General features: G+C 41.7%; 1 protein-coding gene across 5 annotated transcripts in view; it reads right to left on the reverse strand.

The window, feature by feature from the left end:
- Positions 1-1,091: 1,091 nt before the first annotated feature.
- The window catches only part of LOC309480615 (alpha-2,8-sialyltransferase 8E-like), a 40,630-nt gene continuing 14,425 nt past the window's right edge, over positions 1,092-27,296 (reverse strand). For 2 of the 5 annotated variants that reach the window (XM_082145222.1, XM_082145224.1), the window contains exons 2-7: positions 22,661-22,738; positions 22,459-22,554; positions 15,300-15,444; positions 13,106-13,218; positions 12,740-12,823; positions 1,092-2,388 (exon numbers count right to left, since the gene is read on the reverse strand). In XM_082145222.1, coding sequence (XP_082001348.1) covers positions 1,926-2,388; positions 12,740-12,823; positions 13,106-13,218; positions 15,300-15,444; positions 22,459-22,554; positions 22,661-22,738 — 979 coding nt within the window. In that variant the 3' untranslated portion in view covers positions 1,092-1,925. Of the gene's footprint in view, positions 2,389-12,739; positions 12,824-13,105; positions 13,219-15,299; positions 15,445-22,458; positions 22,584-22,660; positions 22,739-27,296 lie in introns of all 5 variants that reach the window. The other 3 variants (XM_082145221.1, XM_082145223.1, XM_082145225.1) reach the window with 2 other exon arrangements.

Consider the following 27,296-nt stretch of genomic DNA (forward strand, 5'->3'; position numbering starts at 1 on the left):
TTCTGAAAACATTAAACACAAAACCTCATCTTCAAGCACTATTCACAAAACCTCTGACAAAATGAAACTTTCGCCTCAAAACAGTTTTACCTGTGTTCAAAATCAAACACTGCTCTCAAATCATAAACAAAGTGATCAAAATGATATACACTATCAAGCAGTCAGTAAACAATACACCAAAAAAAAACAGAAAACACATTGTTCTAAACATATAGTTCTCGAAAGATATCTATGGACTGCTATTCTGTTTAGACTTACCCGTGACACCTCACTGTACCATCAAAAAGTTCAGGGAGAAGTACATTTTTTATCTCAAAACAAATGCTTCTTCTTGTCTTTGGGCATCATTTGAAACAGGTTAAATCAGTTTTGAGTGGTTGTGTTCAATCAATGACGTGTGTTCTCTATTTATATTTGATTGTTGCCACTTGTGTTTACCAGTATGGATGACATGTGCATTACAGTGCAGAATGTGTTTTGAGAATGAGAAAGTGTTTAGAGTTTTGCTGAAAAGTCTAAGTGAGATCTGCAAATTGTGTTTTACCATGTGAAATGGTTTAATGTATTGACAACAGACTGTACAGTTAGCTAAATGAGTTCAGGCAACTGAGAACTTTGTTCAGCCAATGGGTTTTAGTGTTTTAGCAATTGAGAAAAACTGTAATAAACATGGTTCCCTTCATCTCAGTTGCATAAGATGTTGTCACTTTTTCTACATTATCTATCTATACACACACAAACACACACACACAAAAACTTAATTTGGTTGTTCTAAAGGTATGTAAAAAAAATAAAAAAATAAAAAATCACAAATCTGGTCTTTGGGGTCAATATGACCCCACATTGAAATGAATGGGGGAAAAAAAAGTCAATACATCTAGAATAAATCTAAAAATGTCCATACCACAATAAAGGCCTGGTACTAGAGCAAATGCAATGTGGAACGAACACACACACACACACACACACACACACACACACACACACACACACACACACACACACACACACACACACACACACACACACACACACACACACACACACACACACACACACACACACACACACACACACACACACAACAGATGTGACAGCCATAGAGAGCATTTTTATTGAAATTTGCAAATACAATCAATAATTCCAGCATGAATCTAAAAATGTTCACACATAAATGAAGGCCTGGTACTAGAACACAGAAGCAATGTGGAATGAACATGATAATCATTTTATACATTTGTATTATTGAAATAAGTAATATGTAATTGCAATCAAGTCTTTTCTTTTAGTGGCAACTTAAGTGGCATTTTTGCAAATTTATGTGGCATTATTACAGTAACAAGACACTTCAAAAGACCTAAAAAAATTCGAAACTTTGACAAAAATACTGATTTATAGATTCATCACAAAAGCTGCAATAAGAGCAGTAAGTCACATCCAGAAAAAAATGAATGGATCACTATTGGGCCTCTGCTGGAAGTATTATCTGCAAAAATTCTAACCAGCCGATGGCAGAATTATGCATCTAACACCTAGATCAATATCCAGAAACAACACATTTAATTTGGATCATCATTAATGTTTTTTTTTATTATATATATTTTTTTTTATCATAACAATTTAATATTTCATATGCATGCTAATGGTGTAGTTGAAGAATTTTGTAGTAAATAGGTACAAAAGTACTTCAAATCTCAGACTTCTTTTTATTTTATTAAAAAATTAAATAGCAGAATCATTAAACACCAAAGGTTAACATTCTTGTTTAAAAGCAACCACAACAGGTCAAGTACACATCAAGCCAATAAAGTGCCCATGTACAGCTCATTTACCCCTTGTACATTTTATAGAAAGAATTAGTTTTAATAATTAAAAATAACCATGAGAGACAAAGCACAGTTCAGTCTATATGCAAACTATGCAGATTATGAGCAGGGCTGCAGGTGCAGTGTTAGCGCCCCCTGGCTGTGGAGCTGTAGCAAGCGGAGAAATTCCTCAGGCATGGAGTGAATACCAATTTTGGGTCCTATGTTGTCAAAATAGTGATGTGGAACAATCTGCTTTTCCAGATTGATGTCAAACGGCCAGAATCCATAAACGTGCACATGATCACACAGCTCTAGTGCAACATTAATTAGCATAAAACCTGTGGAGAGGCGTCTCCCATTCAGGCCACGCCCTTTCCAAAAATGGTCCAATTTCTTGAGGTAGCTGGAGCTAAAGAAGACCACCCGCATCTCAGGGTTGGGAGGCCAGAGCGCTTTGAGAGTGCTGACGGACAACTGAGTGTTTAACGGGCTTGCAAAAGCAGGCATGATCAGAGACGCATTACCGTAGACACTCACACGCCGCATTAATGGACCTGGTTGCTTTTGAGCGTTTCTGTAGCTGTAGAGACACACACAAACCACCAACATATTAAGGCAAATACAACACTTTTTTTTTAAAGAATTGTAAGTTATGAATAAAATCAACCAGATACATGTTAAATCACAACATTACAAGCTTTGATTTGAAGCAAAAAAAAACAAAACAAGTACAATATTGTGTACTTAAATGGCTTTAATGAGAAAAATAACTACAATGCGAAACATGAAACATTGCGAATGGCAACTGAATTAAAAACGATAGAGAAATATAAAATAATTGATTTAAAAAATGTAATTATATATGTAAAACCAATATATTTTATGTTTACTGCAAAATATGCATATTATGCATACAAATATGTCTATGAAATTCTGTGGAAATTCATTCGCAGTGCTTCATGGAAGTGGGCGGTCGTTCAGAGCTGTTTTGGTTGTGCTGACATTATGAAAGATTTATTTAGATGAGATTTTCAGAAGCGCTGCGCTATTACACTACGTGAAAAAACTCGAGGCCCAGAGAGAAGGAAATGAATAGTGGAATAAAGTCGTAATTTTTGTTTTGTTTTTGCGCACAAAAAGTATTCTCGTCGCTTTATAAACTTAAGATTGAGCCACTGTAGTCACTTGGACTATATTAACGATGTCTTTAATGCATTTTCTGGGCCAGCAAGTTATAATGTCTTAGAAGCCTATGGAGGAGTGATCCAGCACTCAGATTTAATAAAAAATATCTTAATTTGTGTTCCGAAGATGAACGAAGGTCTTACAGGGTTGGAACAATATGAGGGTGAGTAATTACTGACAGAATTTTCATTTTTGGGTGAACTAACCCTTTAATGAAGCTTTGCCAGACCATAACTCAGTTACTACTGAGAATGGTCTGGTTTTAACCAGGCTAGAATGTTTATGCTTTAATAACAAATAATTTATCACCATCATTACAGGTGTTTTATTTACCTTACTTGTGAGTATCACCAAGCCACAGCAGGCTACAGCATGCATTACCTTAGTGACCTGTGGTTGGCCTGGCCGTATGTCACTCAGAAAACAACAGGCCAATCAGAAGAGAGGCTCATGACTATTAAGTAGACAGGCCAAAATCGACCTGTTCTTGGCAGAGCTCCTGAGAAAGGAGCTGTAAAAATATATTGAGATGGTTTTTGGTACTTATACCGCAAATATATATTCTTAAGGACATCAAAACCTAAAATACATCTTCAGAAAGGTGTACAATATGGGACCTTTAAGCTAATTAAAATTACAGAAGTTGAGTGAGTGATTTTATTTTTCATTTTGTTCTTTGATCAACTAGCCCAGCCCTATAATGCAGCTGATGGCTTCAACAAAAGCATATAATAGGGGTTGGCACCCTATGTAGGGAGGGATAATCACTGGCACGTGGCAATAGCTGAAGAGGTGTATGTTTAATTAAATAAAGTTCCTCAATTATTCTATCCATTAAAACTTAACTTTGATCACCAAAATGACTTATACAAAAAAAAAAAAATCCTGTCAAAACATTTCTTCATACCTTAAAATAGCTTGAATTTAACTCTACACCCTTGCTTCATTTAGTATACGTGAATTCATGAATATGCAAATTAGCCCCACCTCCACTCACTCACACCAGCTTGGACTGCCTGATCCTCTGGGCCAATTTTACTGTAGTAAACACTGCACAATGGCAAGTGGAAATACTGGTTTAATTCAGCCATATATGTTTGAACAAGAAATTGATTCAAAAAAAGTGCAAGAGTGAATTATACAGACTCTTCTACAAATTGATGCATCAGAATGGTAATGCGTTTTATGTAGCGCTCTCTACAACGTCGGACACATAATGTTAATCAATATGATTAGCCACATATGATTAATAATGTGTTGCTAATGTTACACACAAACAATGTTCTTCTTCGCCATCTCCGTCTGGCTTATAAAAATCAGCATCCTTAGAAACGCTTTGAACAACTCTGTATTCCACCGCACTCATTCCTAGATCCATCTACTCAAGGCTTCTTGAAACGACAAACCGTTTTTTTGAATTGACAATGGCGGAGCAAGAGGCGGAGCAACTACAGCGGAGCAACCTACATCTGCAAACTTTGTGAGATGTTTTTAATCACTAGTGCAGATGATTTTGTGGGAAATTTGATCTGCTCCAAATGTAACCAGATTAAAGAATTACAAGAGAAACTAATCGACATGCACATGAAACTCCCGCATGACTGAGCTAAACGCCGTTTTAAATGAGGCTTCAAATATACAAGATACTTTTAATTCTACTGTATTAATTGGATCCGCTGGCATGGGTGTACAAAACTCGGCACTTCTCGCATCAACTCTTCCGGTTCAAGAGGGTACATCGGCAGAGGAACTCTGACCACCACTGATCTCCAACGCTACTGCCCCGGTTGTGAGAAGCTCAGCTGATTCCTGCTCAACACCATGCTCAAGGGAATATAAATGGAAATGGGTAGTTGGCGGAGGAAAACGAGGGATATGTGGAACGCGGCCAACTCAGGAACTAAAGCTGGCAAATTGTTTTGAGGTGTTGATTCATGACTCATCCCATGTTCATGACCAAACTCCTATTGCTCTACCTCCTACGTCTCCTCCACTTTCACTGCCATCGCCTGTCTCTACTGTGGTGATCGGTGATTCTATCATCCGGGGACTTTCACTCCCTTCCCACGGAAGTAAAGCAGCAGTCCACTGTTTTCCCGGGGCTAAGGTACTGGACATAAACACAACACTTTCTGATGTGCATGGAAAACATGCAAAATGCGAACACTGTGAAAGTGCACATTGGTAGCAATGACACTTCATGTCGTGAATCTGAGACTTTAAAGGAACACTGCTACTAAACGCTGCTAATCTCTCTCACTATTACTGGGAAAAATATAGCTATCTCAGGTCCACTGCCTGCCTATAAAAGGGGTATTGAAAAATGTAGTTGTCTGCTTTCCTTGAACTCATGGTTATAAACTACATGTGAAAATTTCCAGGTCATTTTTATAGACAATTTTTATTTGTTTTGGGGCCGTCCAGCGCTTTTAAGGTGGGATGGCCTGCATCCAAATCGCAGGGGCTCCCACATGCTTGCACATCATATCGAACAACATATTTTAACATGACTACCTATCAAATGAACTTCTGAAGATTTTATAAAACCTATTATATCAGTTTGTCACATTAGTGCTAAGAAAAACACAGTGGGAATAAATATGAACAATTTACTGAAAATTCCCACTTCCAGCACATTATCACCTATATGGAAACAAAACAAACAGAAATTAAAATGGCTCTTTTTAATGTAAGGGCATTAACAAACAAATCATTCTGTATCAATTATCTCATTAGTGATTATAACTTGGACTGTCTTTTTCTTACTGAGACATGGCTTGGCACAGATGCACCGGCCACACTGATTGAGACCTGTCCACCCGACTTTACTTATTCATTTTCAACTAAAAAGGGAAAAAGAGGTGGAGGGACTGCAGCAATCTACAGAGAAACCCTAAAGGGAAGGGACATAGACCTTGGTACATTTAGTACCTTTGAATATAATGCTAATCTTTTAAACTTCCAACCACGTCTTCTTGCAGTGACACTATACAGATCTCCAAAATTACCTCCATAAAGGATTTCTCTGACATGCTATCGGTTATTCATATGAATTATGACAACTGTGTTTTAATTGGGGATTTTAATATACATGTTGACAATTTGTCAGATATCAGAGCAAATTAATTCTTGGAACTGCTAGAATGTTGTTAAACAGCATGTAAACATACCGACCCACAAACATGGTCACACATTGGATTTAGTCATAGCATATGGATTAAACATCAATTTAACTTCTGGCATTATCTGATCACTTTTGTGTTTTCTTTAATAGCATTGATCCTTCTGTGCCTTACACAACTGAACATATTGTTAAAAAACGTTTTATTACCTCTGAAGTAGCAGAAAATTTCACAATGCATTATAAGACATCGTCCTGTGATGTCTTAGTTGATGAGTTTAATAATAAATTGAGAACAGCTCTTGATGCAGTTGCTCCACTTAAAAAAAAAAAAAAAAGAAGAACATTATTCCTTGGAAGACAAATCTAACCATGAAACTTAAAAGAAACTGTAAAAGTGCTGAACGAAGATGGCGAAAAACTAAATTAGAAATACACCATAATATACTCACTGAAAATCTTAAAACTATAACAAAGTAGTTCAAAAAACACAGCAAGCTTATTTTTCAAACCTTATAAATTAAAATATTAATAACCCACAATTCTTATTTAGTACCATAGATTCATTAATAAATCACAAAATGTATTGCAGTTCTGCGTTACCAAGTTCCAAATGCGAAGAGTTTGCTGGCTACTTCAGAGATAAAGTTATAAATATTAGATAAGGAATCTACTCAGTTAACAAAAACAAGATTACTATGCTCCCTCCTTTGCCTAGCACACATAATACTCTCCAAATGGAAAGGTTTACTTTGGTTGATGTTGAGACCCTAAGAAAGGTAGTAACAGAACTAAAACCATCCATTTGTTCACTTGATCCAATTCCTACCTCTCTTTTTAAATTGATCTTTAATTCAATTTCTAATGATTTCCTTGAGATAGTAAATCACTCCCTACAGCTTGTCGTTTTTCCGTGTGATCTTAAATTCACCCTAGTAAAACCTGTACATAAACAAGGGAATTCAGATATTTTAACTCCTAGTAATTATAGACCCATTTCAAATCTCGCATTTTTAAGTAAAATATTAGAGAAAATTGTTTTTAATCAGTTGAATACATTTTTAAATACACATTCAATATTAGAGATGTTTCAGTCGGGTTTTAGAAAACATCACAGCACAGAGACCGCCCTTATTAAAGTAGTAAATGACATAAGAATAAACTTTGATGATACACAGTTATATGTAGCCGTATCTCCTGATGACACTGGGCAAATTGATTCACTTGAAAATTGCATCCAAGACATAAATGACTGGATGTCGCAAAACTCTGACTCTGACTCTGACTCTTTAAAGCGCATGTACGTAATATTACTAATATAGCATTTTAACATCTAAAGAACATTGCTAAAATAAGACCATTTATCTCTCTGAGCAATACAGAAAAATTAATGCATATATTTATAACTAGCATGCTTGACTATTCTAACGCTCTCCTTTCTAGCCTACCAAAGACTACAATTAATCAACTACAATTAAAGGCACAATATGTAACTTTTTTGCTTTAAAAATAGCAAAAATCACTATATCTATGTTATATTTTTTGTTTTAGTTGTGTACTTACATTATCCCGACTGTTTCCAACAACTTTCAAACCAGGAGAAATTTGTAATTTAATTCGAAGACATTGACCGTTTCTTTATTTCCGTTTTGTCGCCGTCAATTGCGTCATATCCGCATTGTCCCTGGTTTCCGCTCGTACTGCCATAGCAACCAGGGCCCTCTGATAGTAACCAAAGCGACTGACGTGGACAACTGTGTAGTTCGCAATGTCTATCTGCACGCTGTTGTTGTTTCGTTCAAACATTATGGACCATGGCAAGCAGACTTTGGATAAAAAAGGAGAACTAAAACGAGAATCAATATCAGCGCAGTGTTTTCGAGATGCCTAGAGCTCCCATAGACAGTATATAAACGAGAGCTCCACGTCCGAGACTTCGACCGCTTCTAATGTACTTTATTAAACAGGTGAGCACATTAACATAAAACTAATCAATGTTATGTAGTTCAATAATGATAAAATGTTAGAATATGATCTGTATGTTATTCTAATGTTGATCTAGCTAGCTTACTGCTAGTCTCATACAGACAAACTAACACATACATTTCAACACATTCAAATGCAGTTTAGTGTGATAGTGTAATGTTAGAGCAAGTGAAACAGCGCTGCGTTACCTCACAAGTTTAATTTGTCTAATAAACTGACCTGTGAGTAGTAATTCTGCACTCGCGTGTAACTTAGTTCGGTAGAATGAAATGTCCATATTCCTTTTATATCCGCGGGACTCGCGTCGCGTGTGGAGCTGATAGCTGTCTCTTAGCAATCCCGACCTGCTTCATATCACAGTCATGATAAAAACATCGATGTATTTACTCATCCAAACATTATTAGATCGGTCGGCTTGACGTTGACGACAAGATCCATAATTCTTAGCAAGTGTTGCGTCATCAAACTACGCCTTTGTTATTGTAAGAGGTTAGCGACCCTCTTACGAGTGGTGAAAAATTCCATACTGTACGTTTAATACAAAACTCTGCTGCTCAAGTATTGACAAAGACCAAGAAGAGAGAACACATTACACCTATACTAAAATCATTACATTGGTTACCTGTTAGTTTTTGTGTTGATTTAAAAAAAACTTTTATTAGTTTATTAGGCACTGCATGGACTCGCTCCAGACTATCTTTTAAAAATGCTTACAGTATATGAACCTGTTAGGACTCTCAGATCATCAGATTATTTTCTTTTAATAGTGTACCACACAGTAGAACTAAAATATTTGGTGATGCTGCTTTTAGCCTCTACGCTCCTCGCCTCTGGATTAACCTTCCAGAATAAGTAAGATGTGCTGAAAATAGAAATAGTTTTAAGTCTAAATTTAAAAACATATCTCTTTAGTCTGGCCTTCCTATAATATTTTACAATGTTTTTAATTGAATGATTTAATGTTTTTCTGAATTTTAATAAATCCTCATAAATGTTATTTTTTATTCTTGTATTTTTTTTAAATTTTTTTTCTCTCTCTCTTTTTAATGTATGTGCCTGTAAAGCACTTTGAACTGCATTGATTTGTTTGGAAAAGAGGCTATATAAATAAAATTTGCTTGCTTGCTTGTTAGAACGTCAGTGCAGAAAGTATGAGTGAGTGGAGGTGGGGATCATTTGCATATTCATGAATCCGCGCATACTAAATAAAACGTTTAAATATGCCATTTTGGTGATCAAAGAGGAAGTTTAAGGGATAAAATGATTGACTACAGGGGGACTTTAAGGGATATTAAAACACCACATTGACATATAAACAACATTAAAAACTTGATTTCACCTGAATGTGAGATTTTATCCTGCGCTAGCATACAGATCCGACAAAACCATTCGCTTCAGTAATGACACGTTCGCGTGCGATAAGGTTGCTGACCCTAGGCATTTACCATTGATAACAGCCTCATAGCTCACAGTAGACCTGTCTGTAAAGTTCTGAGTTATCGTTGAAAATCATGACAGAATTTTAATTTCTGAGTGAATTATATCTTTAACATTTTACCTTAGTAAGCAGCTCACTAAGTTTTAGATTCACTATCAAGAACATAATATAAAGAGCGATCAAGTCCTTACAAAATAATAGAGCCCCAGGACCTGATGGGTATCCAATTGAATACTTCAAAACTTTCTCAGAAAAAATATTAACACCGCTAACAAACATGATTAGAGAAGCATTCCAAAAAGAAACACTCCCAAAAACATTGGAGTTGGCAACTATTACGCTACTTCCAAAACCTGGAAAGGATCCACAAAAGTGCAGCAATTATAGGCCCCTCAGCCTCTTTAACTCTGATTATACAATTTTATTGAAAATCATTGCACAACACTTAGAGAAAGTAGTTCCAAAAATTATCAATACAGACCAAACGGGTTTTATCAAGAACAGACAAGGTGCAGATAATGTTAGGCGACTATTTCATATTATAGAGCACACAAAAAAACATGACCACCCTGCCGTGATCGTCTCTATGGACGCCGAGAAGGCGTTCGACAGGATAGTACCAAGCTTTCTTCTTGAGACCATGAGGGCCATGAATTTTGGTGAAAATTTTCTGTGTTTTATTAGGACCCTATTCGATGCCCCCAGATCGCAGATCCTAACAAATGGGGTTCTGTCGGGCGACTTCTCCTTATCACGTGGCTGTCGTCAGGGCTGCCCTTCCTCTCCCGCGCTCTTCTCAATTGCAATACATTTACATTTACATTTACATTTATTCATTTAGCTGACGCTTTTATACAAAGCGACTTACAATTGCTATATATGTCAGAGGTCGCACGCCTCTGGAGCAACTAGGGGTTAAGTGTCTTGCTCAGGGACACATTGGTGTCTCACAGTGGATTCGAACCCGGGTCTCTCACACCAAAGGCATGTGTCTTATCCATTGCGCCACACCCACACCCGGCCAATAGCAGGCCAATAGAACCACTGGCTATTGCCCTGCGATCAGACATAACCATCACTGGCATAAAAATTGTAACGGAAGAGCATAAACTCGCACTCTATGCAGACGACTTATTAGTATTTATATCTCAACCTATCACATCATTTCCCTCGTTATTGACTAATCTTAAAAAATGCAGTGCTGTATCGGGATATAAAATTAATTACTCTAAAAGTGAAGCTTTTCCAATCAACATGACAAACCATTACATAAGTCTGCTTCCAGTTCAATTTAAATGGTGTACGGAGGGCTTCAAATATCTGGGAATCACTATCTGTAGCACTTGTGACAAAATATATGAAGAAAATTACACCTCTTTGCTCACTAAATCTAAAAAAGAGTTGCTGAGATGGATGGACCTCCCCTTATCACTGATTGGCAGGATTAATACAATAAAAATAAATCTATTACCCAAATTTATTTATTTATTCCAGTGTATACCACTGAAGGTTCCCATATCCTTTTTCAAGGAATTAGATAAATCACTTACTTCCTTCCTGTGGCACAACAAAACACCGAGAGTCAAACTCCTTACATTACAGGCACCTTATTCCAAAGGTGGTTTGAATCTCCCAAATTTTAAATTGTATTATTTGGCTGCACAACTTCGCGCTCTGTGGATGTGGTTTCACTGCAGAGCAGATGAAGTAAAATGGATGTCAATCGAACGACATGAATAACAGGATAATCTATTAACAATCGTACCATTTTTGGAATCTGAAAAGAAACTAAAAACAATCACTCAAAACCCAATAATTTCTGCTACATTTAACGCCTGGCAGCAATTACACGTATCAGTTGGACAAAACATAACCTTCAAAACATAACCATTCACCTCTCACGAACAATCCCAACATCCCAGCAGCCTTAGCGGATGGAATTTTACAAAACTGGGTGAGAAAAGGAGTAAAAATTGTTAGTGACCTTTATACTAATAATGTCTTTTTAAGTTTCAGTCAAATATCAGAAATGTATGATATAGATAAAAGTAACTTTTTCAAATATTTACAAATTAGAAGCTGGATCAAGAGTCAAACTAAAGATAGTTTTCCACACAGACCCGAGGAATCTTTACTTGAAAAATGCATTTTTAACCCCAAACGCAATAGAATTAAAGGTTTAATATCTACAGTGTATAAAACCACAATTGACAACTTACCGGCTTATGCCAGATATACAAACAAAACAAGGTGGGAGTCTGATCTTGGGTGTACTTACACAGAGGAGAATTGGAACAGATTATTGGAATTGGCACAAACAAAATTGGTGTCTTCTAAACACAGACAAATTCAATTCAATATTTACCATAGAACATATTTTACGCCATATAGGTTAAGTAAATGAGGAAATTTCGGACATTTGACTGAAACTTAAAAAGTATAAAGGTCACTAACAATTTTTACTCCTTTTCTCACCCAGTTTTGTAAAATTCCATCTGATCAATGTCAAAGATGCACCATCTCTGTCGGAACTCTTGTGCACATGCTATGGAGTTGTACCCGTTTGAAGCCATACTGGACTCACATCATCGCAGTAACCTCTCGGGTTTGTGGACAGGCTCTGGACGCTGACCCTAGGATTTGGTTACTGGGGGATGTAACCTTACTGAAGGTGAACTCAAATATGAAGCATTTTGTGTTACTAGCAGCAATGGCTGCCAAGAAGTGTATCCTGAAGGATTGGAAGAGAGTCATCCCCCCCAGCCAAAAACACTGGGCTAATGAACTCCTGTCGTACTGCACACCAGAAAAAATTCTACACTCTATCCGAGGAAAACTAGATGACTTTGAACTGATTTAGACTCCTTTTTTGAACATCCTGACCCAACTTGACATGGGTCAAGTATGTCAACTTGTATGTCAACTTGACAACTTGACATACATCTGCCACAGACTAGATGTAAATCTATGCTTATTACTGTTTATTTCTATTTTTATGATTATTTAATATCTTGCCTTGTGGAGAGAGGGTTTTTGTTGTTTTATTTCGTTGTTTTCTTTTTGTTTTTGTGTTTTGTGAAAAAATGTAAACTATAAAAAAATAAAATAAAAAATAAAATAAAAAAAAGATCATAATATAAAAAAATATATAAACTATAAAATGTAAAAATTTTGTAAATTCTTTTGTAAATGGTTTCTCACCCTCTCCGGATCTGACTGGGATTGACTGTGATTAAATCAGTCTTTAGCCCAACATCACTGTCATTAACGGGTGCCATATTAAACCTGCAACAAACGGAACAGTTCATTGGTTAGGATTGATCAAATACCAGAGAGTACTGCACAAAACAACAAAGCCTTTCAACAAAACACTAATGCCTGAAAGAGACGAGTACTTCATCATTGCTACACCCTGCTTTACCAAACATTCCACTAAAATGTGGGGGTTGTTGAATTGACCTTTGCTGTCATTCAGAAACCAAGCTGGGCTAACATACTCAAAAATTTAGTCAAGTTAGTTACTACTTTTATACACTTTCTGTGTAGAGTGCAACAGTTGGGTTGTACCTGATGACATAGTCAGCGCTGTCAATCTCTCTTCCACAATTGCTGTTCTTCAGAATCCCTCCACTGCCCACCACAGCACATCGACCCAGACGACGCTCACTCCAGGGAAAGGCCTTCAGACCAAATCAATGAGTCAATTAAACACATTGGGCCCAATTTGAATGATCTAAGCGCATGGTCTAAAGCGCACGGCGCAAGTGCACTTATGGCGTTTCCGAATCCACTTTTGCTAGTTTAATGACAGGAAAAATGGTCGGCGGCCTAAAAGGGTTGTCCCTATTCTCTTAATGAGTAATGGGTGTGCTTTGGGCGTAACGTGCAATAAACCAATCAGAGTCTCATCTCCCATTCCCTTTAAAAGCCAGTTGCGCGGATTTGTAAGCGGAAAGACTGAACGCTTCTTCAGAGAGGAAACGGATCTGCTCGTGCATGAGGTTAAAGCCCCCAAGCAGAAGATCTACGGGACAAGCCGGATTCCATCATATCTTTATGTACACAATATACATTTTTTACATTGTTATCCTTTTATTTTTTATATGTGGCTAGTTTGTGTGCTGCTGCGCGTCCCTGTGTATGTAATAAGCAGAGTGTGTAATAAGCAGAGTGTGTAATAAGCAGAGTGTGTAATAAGCAGAGTGTACTCGTGTTGTGGACCCGCCTATAGGCGCACATTTACGGTGGCCGAGAGAGCTCAACGCGCTGCAACTGAAGAAAACACATGCAAATAGAAAAACACCTGCAAATTAAGAAAACATCTTCATCAGTTTCACAACACATGTGTGCTCCAAATACTCACAACACAACCAAATACAGAAACGCTCTGCAAAAGTTCACAACACAACCAAATACAGAAACGCGCTGCAAATAGGACAGAACACAACGGAAATGTTTCCGGGGAACCCAATAAGTGACGGACCCGACTGGGACGTTTTTTATTACTCGTGAGCATTACCTATGCCCTAACGTTACTCCCTTAAAAGGGCAGACGGCAGAGCCCTTGAAGTGGGCACTTTGGAGGGAGCGGGGCACTTGTGTGCCATTATGTAGCCGTTTGGAACGGACTTGATGAAGAGAGCAACGAAAGCCAATGTAATTTCCTCATTATTTTCACCTGGGATGTTCTCATGACAACGCAGCGCCGTCTCATATTTGGACCTCTTATATAGCCTACTGTCTATGATTTGGACCCTTCATTCTAACATTTCTTATGAAACTTATTTTAACATAACATGAATGTGTACAATGTAACTGATGAATATATTAATATCTTTCCCTCATGTTCTTTTTCTCTATCTTTTTTTCTTTAATTTATTTTAGTCTTCAGCTTGTTCTTTTCTGATTAGTATTCTAATGACATTGAACATATTATAAATACATTTTGTATATTGTAGGCTATACAAAGTTGTATGTCATAAACGTGTAATCTCGGTATGTTTTGCAACAAAAATAAAATAATAAATTAAATAAAATTAAAGTAGACAGCTGTAAGCACGTCCCAGTCGGGTCCGTCACTTATTGGCTTCCCCGGAAACATTTCCGTTGTGTTCTGTCCTCTTTGCAGCGCGTTTCTGTATTTGGTTGTGTTGTGAACTTTTGCAGCGCGTTTCTGTATTTGGTTGTGTTGTGAGTATTTGGAGCACACATGTGTTGTGAAACTGATGAAGATGTTTTCTTAATTTGCAGGTGTTTTTCTATTTGCATGTGTTTTCTTCAGTTGCAGCGCGTTGAGCTCTCTCGGCCACCATACTCATTACTAACGCGCTCTTTAAATAACAAAAAAATATTGCGCCATTGACTTTAGACCAGGGGCCGGTTGCATAAACCTCTAAGACTAGTCTTACAAGTTAGACATCAATTTATTTTCTTTAAAACGGTTCATAGCTTTTTTAAATCAGTTACATAAAAACGTAGATAATTTGATACCGAAAACTAAGACTGACTGCCCCTGACTAACTGCTAGTAAGTCATACTAGAACTTAAGACACTGTCTTAACATTATGGCTATGTTTATGCAACCGGCCGCAGGTTTCAGTTGCTCAATGGCACAGTCTATTTCAGTTTCCTCAAAATAGCAAAGCGCCATCAATGCGCCTGAACATCACTGTGGCCTGTATAAATATAAATATACTACTAAGTTTAAAAGAGTTCATATTTTAGGAAGCAGGTGATTATTTTGGCTGTATATGACACATACCTCAGGTAGCATGTTGTGAAGTGCTGCATTCATTGTGTAGCTGGGATATACGTCAGACTCATAGGGAATTATTTGATGCACAGCTGTGTTTTGCTTCGTCAGGTATAAATAGCCTGAGGCATTACAACAAAAACGCAACAATACTCTTTATGTAGAGAGGAAGAGAGAACAAGAGAGAAATGTTTAATTAAATACATATAATGCTTAAAATGTATAATTTAAAATAGCAAATGTTGCCCTACAATTGTCAGATTATGTTTAGTGTTGTTTTCATGGACTTTCAGGTTTTTGTCATTCGTCACATGTCTTTGTTCAGATTCCCGCCACTCATCTGTCTCCTTGGTTACAATCATTATTAGTTCATGTCAGCTGTGTTCTATTAATTATCCTCGTTTGTGTTTGCTTTATAAGTTCATCCCTCACATTCATTCTCTGTTCGGTCTACGTTTCAAGTTGCGTGTGCGTGTGCGTTACCCTGCTGCCTGTTTAGACCTGTTGGGATTATTCTATTAAACCGTGTGTTGGAAATGTATTCATCCTTGTCTTCATATGCCTGTCTACATGCACGTGTTACAACAATGTACTGGCATTCACATTGTCTATCACTTTTTTCCATAAACTACAAACTAGTGAGCTTCCTGCAGCATTTTAAAAGAATAGTTTATCCTAATAATATTTTTTTTGGTCATCACCCTCTTTCTTGAATGAACACAAAAGGAGATATTTATAGTTATTTTTAATGTCTGTGCTTTTTGGGTGCCACTTTATATGAAGTGGTTGAACTACTTAGATTGAAATAAATAATTTGATACAAAGCACTTACGTGTACATGTTTTTACATTGTACAAATATAAATAAATAAAAATCCCTGCGTGTAAATACAGCTGTAATGCATTTCTGTTATTACAAAATGTTGACACTTCCCTTACAACTTAAGCCACCCTTAAACCTATGGAAGCTTATGGGTAGCAATATTCAATTTGAAATGTAATATGCAAAATGACAATGCAATATGTAAAATGGCAATGCATTTCTGTATTTCAATTTTAATTTTCCCATACATTTGTGCAACGTTTGGTGCAAAATGAAAATGAAAATTCAATTATAAATTTACATTTGCCATTTCATACACTAGTTTTAATATGTCATTTGAATCCATATTTTAACGCTTTATAAGTTGCATAATTAAAATTAAAATGTATTACAGAAATGATTAGATATGTTTAACATGTTCAAGCAAAAACTGTGGCAAAATTGTAATTTAAATGTAATTTTTTCTTAATTGCATTTACACTCACAGTTAAGACACTTGCGATTGCATTTCCATTAAGTGTCACGCAATGAATGTAGCAAATTCAATGTGCAATTTGAAAATGCATTCTGAGCAGATCACGTGCCCGTCCCGCCCAAGCCAAGTCTTGTGCTGTTTGGTGTTCCCGATCCTGTGTTCCTGTTCCCGTTCTGTGCTCGTGTGATGTTTGTGCCTGGATTCCTGTTCGTTGTTCTGTTCCTCGTTCACCCCGGATATCTTCATCACCATCACAACACTTCAGCACCTATCAAGAATCACCCGTGTTTGGCCATCGAAGTCCCTGCGTCACCAGCCTGTGTTGTTCCCCTGTTTGATTCATCAATTCTTACATTAAAGAGTTTATTGCACCAGCTATTGCTTCCTCGTTCTTACAGCATGACAGAACGATCTGACCAACCCATGGAAGCAGCAGGTGGAGTTCAGATGTCCATGGAGGAGTTCCTGAACAACAGCCTAAAACGCATGGACGCCCAGGAGGAGGGGCTCAACAACACTGGTCGCGCCGTCCAGGCTCTGGTGACGCAGGTGTCCGAGCTCACCCAGCAAATTCAACAACTGCGAGCTCCCACTGCGCCGCCCACACCGTTCGTTCCCCCCCCTCCATCGGATCCTCCCTCCCAGTCGGAACCTCGCCTGCCTGTCCCGGAGAGGTATGCTGGAGAACCCAGTTTTTGCCGAGCGTTTCTGACAGGATGTTCCATGCACTTTGCGTTGCAACCTAGAACCTTCAACACTGAGCGATCCAAGGACGCATTTGTCTTGTCTCTGCTGACTGGGAGGGCGGCACTTTGGGGAACGGCGGTGTGGGAGAACCAGGACCCATGCTGCGAGTCGTTCCAGGCACTCTCCGCCGCCATGAAGCGGGTCTTTGACCGTGCGGTCGCTGGAAGGGAGGCGGCGAGGATGCTCGCTGAACTTCGTCAAGGAGAAAGATCAGTCTCGGATTATTCGATCGAGTTCCGGACTCTCGCGGCAGAGTGCCGATGGAACGACGAGGCGCAGTGGGACATGTTCCTGCATGGGCTGGCTGACCGCGTTCAGAAGGAGATCTACGCCCTGGACCTGCCTACCACCCTGAACGAACTTATTGAGTTGGCACTACGAGTTGATGCACGGCTGTCAAGAGTTGAGCGACGCGTCCATCTCAGCCGACCTCTCGGAGGAGCGGAGAGTCAGCGGTCCAGCGGCACGGACGCGGTCAGCCCTACCTACGATCCCGAGCCCATGCAGGTAGGGCGAGCTCGGCTTTCCCGGGAGGAGAAGGAGAGGCGGAGGTCCCAGGGCCTTTGCCTTTACTGCGGTGGAACTGGACATTTTCTGAACACGTGCCCGGTAAAAGGCCACGCCCGATAGTAACAGTGAGGCTACTATCGGGTGGGATCTCCGCCGAGAAGACCTCACCGACATCTACCCTCCTCCCGGTAAGACTAAGATGGTCAACACACCAGCACGACTGTCAAGCACTATTGGACTCTGGGGCGGAAGGTAATTTTATGGACTACACCTTTGCACACAACCTTCGGATTCCCCTTCAGTCACTCACACATGACATTTCAGTTCACGCACTTAACGGTCAGAAGCTCCCCATGATTTCACTGTCTACTGGACCCATTACCCTCATCACATCTGGTAACCACTCAGAGACTCTGTCATTCTACATCATGGATTCACCTCTTGCACCCATTGTACTCGGTCATCCTTGGCTAACACGACACAATCCTAGAGTGGACTGGCTCCGGAAGTCCATTACGGAGTGGAGCACTAAGTGTCATGAGTCCTGTCTTGTGTCTGCCTGTTCGTCTGTTCCTATGTCTGTGTTACAGGAGAAAGCAGTGGATTTGTCTAACGTGCCCGCGGAGTACCACGACCTGAAGGAGGTGTTCAGTAAGTCTCGAGCTGCTTCTCTGCCTCCGCATCGTCCCTACGACTGTGCCATAGATTTATTGCCAGGTAAATCTCCGCCTAAGGGCAAGTTATATTCGCTTTCTGTTCCAGAGAGGGAGGCCATGGAGAAATACATTTCTGATTCTCTAGCAACGAAGTTCATTCGCCCTTCCTCTTCTCCAGCGGGGGCGGGGTTCTTTTTTGTGGGGAAGAAGGACGGATCTCTGCGACCTTGTATTGATTACCGGGGGTTGAACAACATCACGGTAAAGAATACTTATCCTTTGCCGTTGATGTCTTCAGCTTTCGAGAGGTTGCAGGGAGCGTCGCTCTTCACAAAGATGGACTTGCGTAATGCTTATCATTTGGTCCGCATCAGGGAGGGGGATGAATGGAAGACTGCTTTTAACACCCCCAGGGGTCACTTTGAATACTTGGTCATGCCCTTCGGGTTGTCCAACTCCCCAGCAGTCTTCCAGGCCCTCGTCAATGACGTGCTGCGAGATATGGTCGATCAGTTCATTTATGTCTACCTGGATGACATATTGATTTTTTCTTCATCTCTCCAGGAACACGTGCAGCACGTCCGACGAGTGCTTCAGAGGTTACTAGAGAATGGGCTTTTTGTCAAGGCGGAGAAATGCGAGTGCCACGCACAGTCGGTTTCATTTCTGGGGTACATCATTTCGTCTGAGGGGGTACGTATGGACCCTGAGAAGGTTAAGGCTGTGGTGGAGTGGCCAATCCCAGATTCCCGCAAGGCCCTGCAGAGGTTTCTGGGATTCGCCAACTTCTACCGACGTTTTATTCGTAACTTCAGCCAACTAGCCGCACCTCTGACTGCTTTGACCTCCCCCAGAACTACGTTCAGGTGGTCAGACGCGGCTGAGGCCGCGTTTACCAAACTGAAAGACCGCTTTGTTTCGGCCCCTATTCTGATAGCCCCTGATTCCTCACGTCAGTTCGTGGTGGAGGTCAACGCGTCAGAGGTGGGGGTAGGCGCAGTGTTATCCCAACGTTCCTCCACAGACGAGAAGATGCATCCCTGCGCGTTTTTATCCCATCGCTTGTCCCCAGCCGAACGAAACTATGACATTGGTAACAGAGAGTTGTTGGCAGTCAAGTTAGCGTTGGAGGAATGGCGTCACTGGTTAGAAGGGTCGGGGGTACCTTTTATCGTCTGGACCGATCACAAGAATTTGGAATATATCAGGTCCGCTAAAAGATTGAACTCCAGGCAGGCTCGGTGGGCACTTTTTTTCGTCGTTTTGATTTTACTCTCTCGTACCGCCCGGGTTCCAAAAACATCAAACCCGATTCTTTATCGCGCATTTTTGATCGTTCCGAACGCCCGGTTACTCCCGAGTGCATTTTACCCGAGACCCTATTTGTCTCCACACTCACATGGGAGGTCGAATCGAAGGTCAAGAAGGCCTTAGAAGGGGTAACGCCTCCGGTCGGTTGCCCTCCGAACCGTTTATTTGTGCCGGAGGGATTACGGTCAGACGTTATTCAGTGGGGGCATTGTTCCAACGTAGCTTGTCATCCAGGAGTGACCCGTACTAGTTTTCTGGTTAAGCAACGATTCTGGTGGCCTCTTATGGCCCGGGACATTCACAGTTTTGTTTTGGCTTGCTCGGTTTGTGCCATTGGTAAGTCTTCCAATCGACCCCCAGATGGGTTACTCCAACCGCTGCCTGTCCCTTCGAGACCCTGGTCCCATATCGCACTAGATTTTATTACCGCCCTCCCAGGGCAACACGGTAGTTTTAACCGTGGTGGACCGGTTCTCGAAGGCGACTCACTTTATTCCCTTGCCCAAATTACCCTCAGCCAAGGAGACAGCGGTGACCGTCGTAGATCACGTCTTTCGTTTACATGGCCTCCCGATTGACGTGGTTTCCAACAGAGGACTCCAATTTGTGTCCAAATTTTGGCAAGAGTTTTGTAGATTACTGGGTGCGACTGTCAGTCTGTCCTCAGGGTTTCATCCCCAGAGTAATGGTCAAACCGAGAGAGCCAACCAGGATCTGGAGAGAGTGTTGCGGTGTTTGTTATCCAAGAATCCTTCTTCCTGGAGTCAGCAACTGTCTATGGTGGAGTACGCCCACAATTCATTACCAGTGTCATCCACGGGCCTATCTCCGTTTGAGTGTAGTTTAGGTTTCCAGCCACCAATTTTTCCCAGTCTGGAGTCCGAAGTCGCGGTCCCCTCCGCTCACGCCTTTGTCCAGAGGTGTCACCGCACCTGGACTAGAGCCCGTGAGACTCTACTCCAGGTGGGGGCGCGCACCAAGGCTAAAGCCGATCGCCACCGGTCGAAGCCTCCCGTATACGTGGCTGGTCAAAAAGTGTGGCTTTCTACTAAGAATATTCCTCTCCGTTCCGTCTCTAATAAGCTCGCACCCAAATTCATTGGCCCGTTCACTGTCACCAAGATCATTAGTCCGGTGGCAGTCCGCCTCAACCTTCCTCCAGCGTACAGGAGAATTCATCCCGTTTTTCATGTGTCCAAGATTAAGCCTGTGTTTCGATCAGCAATTAACCCGCCAGTTCCGGTTCCTCCCCCGCCGCGTCTCGTAGATGGGGAACCTACTTATTCGGTAAATCGTATTCTGGACTCTAGGCGGAGGGGACGCGGAGTCCAGTACTTGGTGGACTGGGAAGGTTACGGTCCGGAGGAGAGGAGTTGGGTTCCTACGAGAGACATTCTGGATCACTCCCTTATCGATGATTACAATCGACAGGTAAGGGAGTCTGGGAACGCCAGGAGGCGTTCCTAGGAGGGGGGGTACTGTCACGGTTCGCGAATGCATTGCTTTCTTTTCGTCTCGTGCATTTGTTATTGGTGTGTGTGTGTGTGTGTGTGTGTCGCGTGCATCTGTGGGTGTGGCCGGAGCAATCACGCTCATTCATCCTGTCTGCAATCATCATCATCGACGCCAGCTGCGACTCATCATCACTTCCTTAAATACTCACCGTTTTCCCTTCTCCATTGTCAGATCGTTGTTTGAAGTCTTGTGCTGTTTGGTGTTCCCGATCCTGTGTTCCTGTTCCCGTTCTGTGCTCGTGTGATGTTTGTGCCTGGATTCCTGTTCGTTGTTCTGTTCCTCGTTCACCCCGGATATCTTCATCACCATCACAACACTTCAGCACCTATCAAGAATCACCCGTGTTTGGCCATCGAAGTCCCTGCGTCACCAGCCTGTGTTGTTCCCCTGTTTGATTCATCAATTCTTACATTAAAGAGTTTATTGCACCAGCTATTGCTTCCTCGTTCTTACAGCATGACAGCTATTCTTGGGTACAATGAAGTAAGGGCTGTAAAACCCTGTCTTTGTAACAACTGGAGGGACCAGCTTGATCGCATCCTTCGCCAGTAGGACTGCGATCTCCACCCGTAAGACAGGAGCATCAGAGTTTCGCACATAGGTAAACTGGACGCCTCTGAACTTAGGGGGACGGTGTGAATGAGCCAGCAGGACGGGCTGGGGAGCGCTAGCCATAACCCCAGACACCACACCAATGGGGCCAAAGAGACGTACATGCAGACAGTGGGGCAGTGATATTTATACAGGCCACAGTCCGATCCCCGAAAGTTCCCCAGATTTTTACCCTAGAACTTCATTTAGACCCTGGTTCCTGCGGTGGAAACACACCAAGTACCAACCCAAAGTCCCTAGTTCCAGGGGAAGTTCCTGCGGTGGAAACGCGGTTATATATCCACCTTTTTTTCAATGCGGAAGTAAGCTATTTTCTGTGAATGTGTGTACTAAAGGGAAATAACGAGAAGGATAACAAACTGCAGTAAATGGTCAAATAAGTAGCTGCCAATATGCTGAAGGCAGCACCTTAGTAGCTTTTGAAACAGAGTCAGTGTGTGTTGATGTGTGAAATGGTGAATAAATTCATTGAACCAAGCATGTTTACATGAGAGAAAGACAGAGACGAACATCCACTCACCTATTCAGCTCCTTTTGGGTGATATTGGACTTGTATGGGCAGGTCAGTAACTCAGAGACTTTCTCAGAGAAGCTCGTCATATCTGTACTAAAATTACTGCTATCATAAAGAATGAGAGAAAATATCTGTAGGATGTTAGCTGTCAATTGCTGAAAACATTGATATAATGTGTGAAAAGGCATGGAAATGAAATTGGACTAACCTTGCTGGAGTGATGATGGAAAATACCTTACGGACTGTTGTGCAGCCCAACTGTGAAACATCTTCTCCCGTCTCATCTCTCATGAAAAAGAACAACAAACATCTCACAAACACACTCATAACAATATTAGACAAAATTAAAGGACAATTCCGGTGAAAAATGAACCTAGGGGTAATTAACACATGGTTACTGAGTCGATCGTTCCCTGGGATGCATTTTCATGATAATCGAATGTAAAGAGTTTTATCTCTAAAAACACTTTGTAAGTGTACAGACAGTTTAATAAGAAGATACTTTATAAAGACAGTACATTACGCGTTTACAGGCAGCAGGCATCTTGGAAAACAGTCTCGACTAGTCGAGCCACGAACGCCGTGCTACGTTAGATTTCACAAACGTAATTCCTATCGACCAGCTCACGTAGCACGGCGTTCGTGACTCGACTAGTTGCTGCCTGTAAACGCGGTTTGCATGTAGGGACCCTCATTATGCTACCGTGTTAGTGTGAGGCTATTTTGAGCCTTGTTAGTGGTATTAACTAGCGATTTACTTTTACTTACACTATGCCCTATATACTAGTGTTATGAGCTAATCTGTTTTTAGCGATAAAACTCTTTACATTCGATTATCATGAAAACGCATCCCAGGGAACGATCGACTCGGTAACCATGTGTTAATTACCCCTAGGTTCATTTTTCACCGGAATTGTCCTTTAAAGGGATATTTCACCGCTGGAAAGATGAATGTGTATTTCAACTGGGTAATTTATGTAGTAGAAATGTGAAATTATTTTAGAAGTTGGTGCCTTCTAGACTGAGAAAAGCCAGAAAATATTTTTTTGGCTCATGTAGACAAAATTAAAGTTAACACATGGTTACCGGTTATGGATGAAAGACAACAACTCCCAGAATGCACTTGCTTTGCTGCCCTATGAGGCCACTCCCAAGCCACGCCTACCGGTTACAGAGGGCAGTAATGGAAGAAATTATACAACTAGGCTACTAGCTGACTTGAAACTGAAAAGACGCCGTTTTATCGTGAGATCCCCCTATGGGCAGGTTGAACACATGCGGAACCAGCTCCTCCTACTGGCTGTAGTCTCTCGCCTCTGGTCAAAAAAGCCTCCGATGACGATAAATGAAGATTTTTGCGACATCTGAGGGTTTTTTTCCAGACACACAATACAGAAATCTCTCGTCTCAGGGGGACATGAGGGAGGGAAGCACGGTCATTCCAAAATACTACCTGGTTTCTACTGATACAAAGCTTAATGCTAATCGGTGAAGTATCCCTTTAATATTCCTGCTAAATGCAGTTTTGAAATGGTGGTTTGTAGGGCTTACTTTAAAATGGATAAAATGGTTTCTGGACCCTGAGGTGAATGTAAAGACGTTTATTTGATTCAGTTTTAATATTAGGTGTGATTAATCACAAAAACCAGTGCGATTAATTACCTAAACATAATCGATATTGTCATCGTATCAATTTTTATGTAGAAATTTAGACAATGTACAAATAAAGAAAATAATTGTTTAACCTGCTGAAATTATTAAATTAAAAACAATTTTAACAATTAACTTATAGACTATAAATGTATTATACAATTTACAGGACCCATGGGATCTTAAAGGGATTGTTCACCCAAAAATGAAAATTATCTCATGATTTACTCACCCTCAAGCCATCCTGTATATGACTTTCTTATTTCAGACAAACACAATCAGAGTTATATTAAAAAATATCCTGGTTCTTCCCAGTTTTATAATGGGAGTGAATAGTAACTGAGTTTTAGAAGCCCAAAAAAGTGCATCCATCCATCATAAAAGTGATCCATATGGCTCCAGTGGGTTAATAAAGGCCTTCTGAAGCGAAGCAATGTATTTTTGTAAAAAATGACTAAAATAACTAGCTTCCTGTAGACGGCCTACGCAAGTCGACTTACGCCAAAAGAGTAACCCCTGACGCGATGTAGGAGTAGCATAAGCTTTGACGCCTCTTACGGTTCAAACAAATAGGGCTGGGCAACAAACACAAGCTTCTCTTCTCTTTCTCTTTAAAAATTCTCGTTTTAGACTTCTAGCCTAATTCGTGACCGGTGTTTTGTTTTGCTCTATCCATTGCGCTTCCACGTTCGTCAATATGTCATGTGTCAGATCAGGAGTTACTCTTTAGCTGTAAATCAGTGAGTATGGCCGTCTGTCGAAAACGTACTCGGTTACCTAACGTAACCTCTGTTCTCTCTAGAGAGGGAACGAGTATTGCGTAAGTTTAGCTTACGCTACGGGTAAAGTCATCTTTTCTCGAGAAATGAAGCAAAAAATTATCCTTAATTTTATATATCTTGTCAACGCAGTGCGGCAGCAAGCTGACCTAGAGCAGGCAATCTAGCGTGCTCATAGGCTGCTCTGCGGCAACTGCAGCAGCCTATCACTGAGCCCTTGGCGTGACGTCACGTCCAATGAGCGCGAGCAGCGCGCCTACGCGTCACGGCCCGAGGCGGGGCGTGGCAGAGGGTATAAATACGGGCTGAGAGGCTGCTTTCACTGGTTTTTGTCGCAGAAGCGAGTGAGCTCGTGGCGCGAGCACGGCGGGTTACGCAATACTCGTTCCCTCTCTAGAGAGAACAGAGGTTACGTTAGGTAACCGAGTACGTTCTCTTACGAGAGGTTCTCTCGTATTGCGTAAGTTTAGCTTACGCTACGGGAACTCCCTTGTCAACGCCGTGCGCGCCCGGCATCCACTGAATGAGTCCCAGGGAAGCCCGGGGAACACGAGAGTGTGAGCCAGGCGGCCAATGATATGGCTAGCGCAAGTACATAAGCACATAGTAGGGGGAACAGAACGGCGCGGCCGGTCTGACTAACCAACCCTTATATTGTACAGCTCAACCAGGAGGGCTAAATCAAACAGCAGTAGCCCGCGCACAGAAGTGGGCCGGCCTACGCGAGATTTAGACTGATAAAAGTTTAGCCTGCAGGGCGGGAACTTCTAGATTGTAAAATCTAACAAATGTAGACGGGGAGGCCGCGCCCGCCGCCGTACAAATGTCATGAATAGAAATTCCGCTAGTCCAAGCCCATGACGAGGCCATGCCTCTAGTAGAGTGGGCTCTGATGCCCAAAGGGCATTGCAGGTCTTTAGACGCATAAGCAGCTGCAATAGCGTCCACTATCCATCTGGACAGAGTGTGTTTCGAGGCGGCGAGACCCTTGGTGCGCCCACCAAACGAAACGAAAAGCTGCTCCGAGCGCCTCATGGCGGCGGAGCGCGTAATGTAATTTCTCAGCGCTCTGACAGGGCAAAGGAGATTACTGTCAGCTTCGCTGCCGGTAGCCGGCAAAGCTGAGAGAGAAATGACCTGTGCTCTGAAGGGTGTGCCCAACACCTTGGGGACATAACCGTGTCTCGGTTTGAGAATAACTTTAGAGTCATTAGGTCCGAACTCGAGACATGCCGCGTTAACTGATAACGCATGCAGGTCACCCACACGTTTGACTGAAGACAGGGCTATCAGAAAAACGGTTTTGAGCGTGAGGTATTTCATATCCACAGTTTCCATGGGTTCAAAGGGATGCGCTTTCATGGCCTCTAAGACCAGGGAAAGATCCCAAATAGGAACCGAGGGGGGTCGCGGGGGGTTCATCCTCCTAGCTCCTCTAAGGAAGCGGATAATGAGCTCATTCCTCCCTAATGCGCGGCCCAGCGCCGAGTCGGAAAAAGCTGATATGGCCGCAACATATACTTTGAGCGTGGAGGGGGACCTGCCCATGTCCAACAGCTCTTGGAGGAAACAAAGCACACGCGACACCTCACATGTTTGTGGATCCAGCCCTTGGGCGGTGCACCATTTATTAAACACAGACCATTTAGATGTGTAGAGCCGTCTCGTAGAGGGAGCTCTAGACTGTGTGATCGTGTTCACAACCCCTATTGGCAAGTCAACGGGTATCTGTTGACTATCCATACATGCAGAGACCAGCGCTCTGGATGAGGATGCCAGATCGAGCCGCGGGCTTGAGAGAGAAGGTCTCTTCTCACCGGTATCGGCCAGGGGGGGGTGTCCGCCAGCCGTATTAGATCTGGGAACCACGTCTGATTCTCCCAATACGGGGCTATGAGGAGCACCGTGTGGCGCGCTTCCCTGATTCTCCCGATGACTTGTGGCAGCAGAGAGACAGGGGGAAAAGCGTAAAGCGGGCCGCTGGGCCAGGTTTGGGCCAGCGCGTCCTCGCTCTTGGAAAAGAACCGTGGGCAGTGCGCGTTGTCTTTTGACGCAAAGAGGTCGACTTCCGCTCTGCCGAAACGGCGCCACAGCGACTGGACTGTTTGGGGATGCAAAGACCACTCCCCCAGGGGAACATTGTCCCTGGACAGTCTGTCTGGACCCTCGTTCAGGAGACCCGGCACATGCGCGGCTCTCAGCGAGCGCAGTGAGTGCTGAGCCCATACAAGGAGGCGTTCCGCCAGGGCGCAGAGAGTTTTGGATCTGACACCGCCCTGACGGTTCACATAGGCTACCACTGACATGTTGTCCGTGCGGACTAGTACATGGTGGCCCTGTAGGTATGGGAGGAAGTGCTTGAGCGCTTTCTCGACCGCCAGCATCTCTAGACAGTTTATATGAAGGTGACTCTCC

Source organism: Leuciscus leuciscus (assembly GCF_965113295.1).
Source record: "Leuciscus leuciscus genome assembly, chromosome: 18".
Taxonomy (NCBI): Eukaryota; Metazoa; Chordata; class Actinopteri; order Cypriniformes; family Leuciscidae; genus Leuciscus; species Leuciscus leuciscus.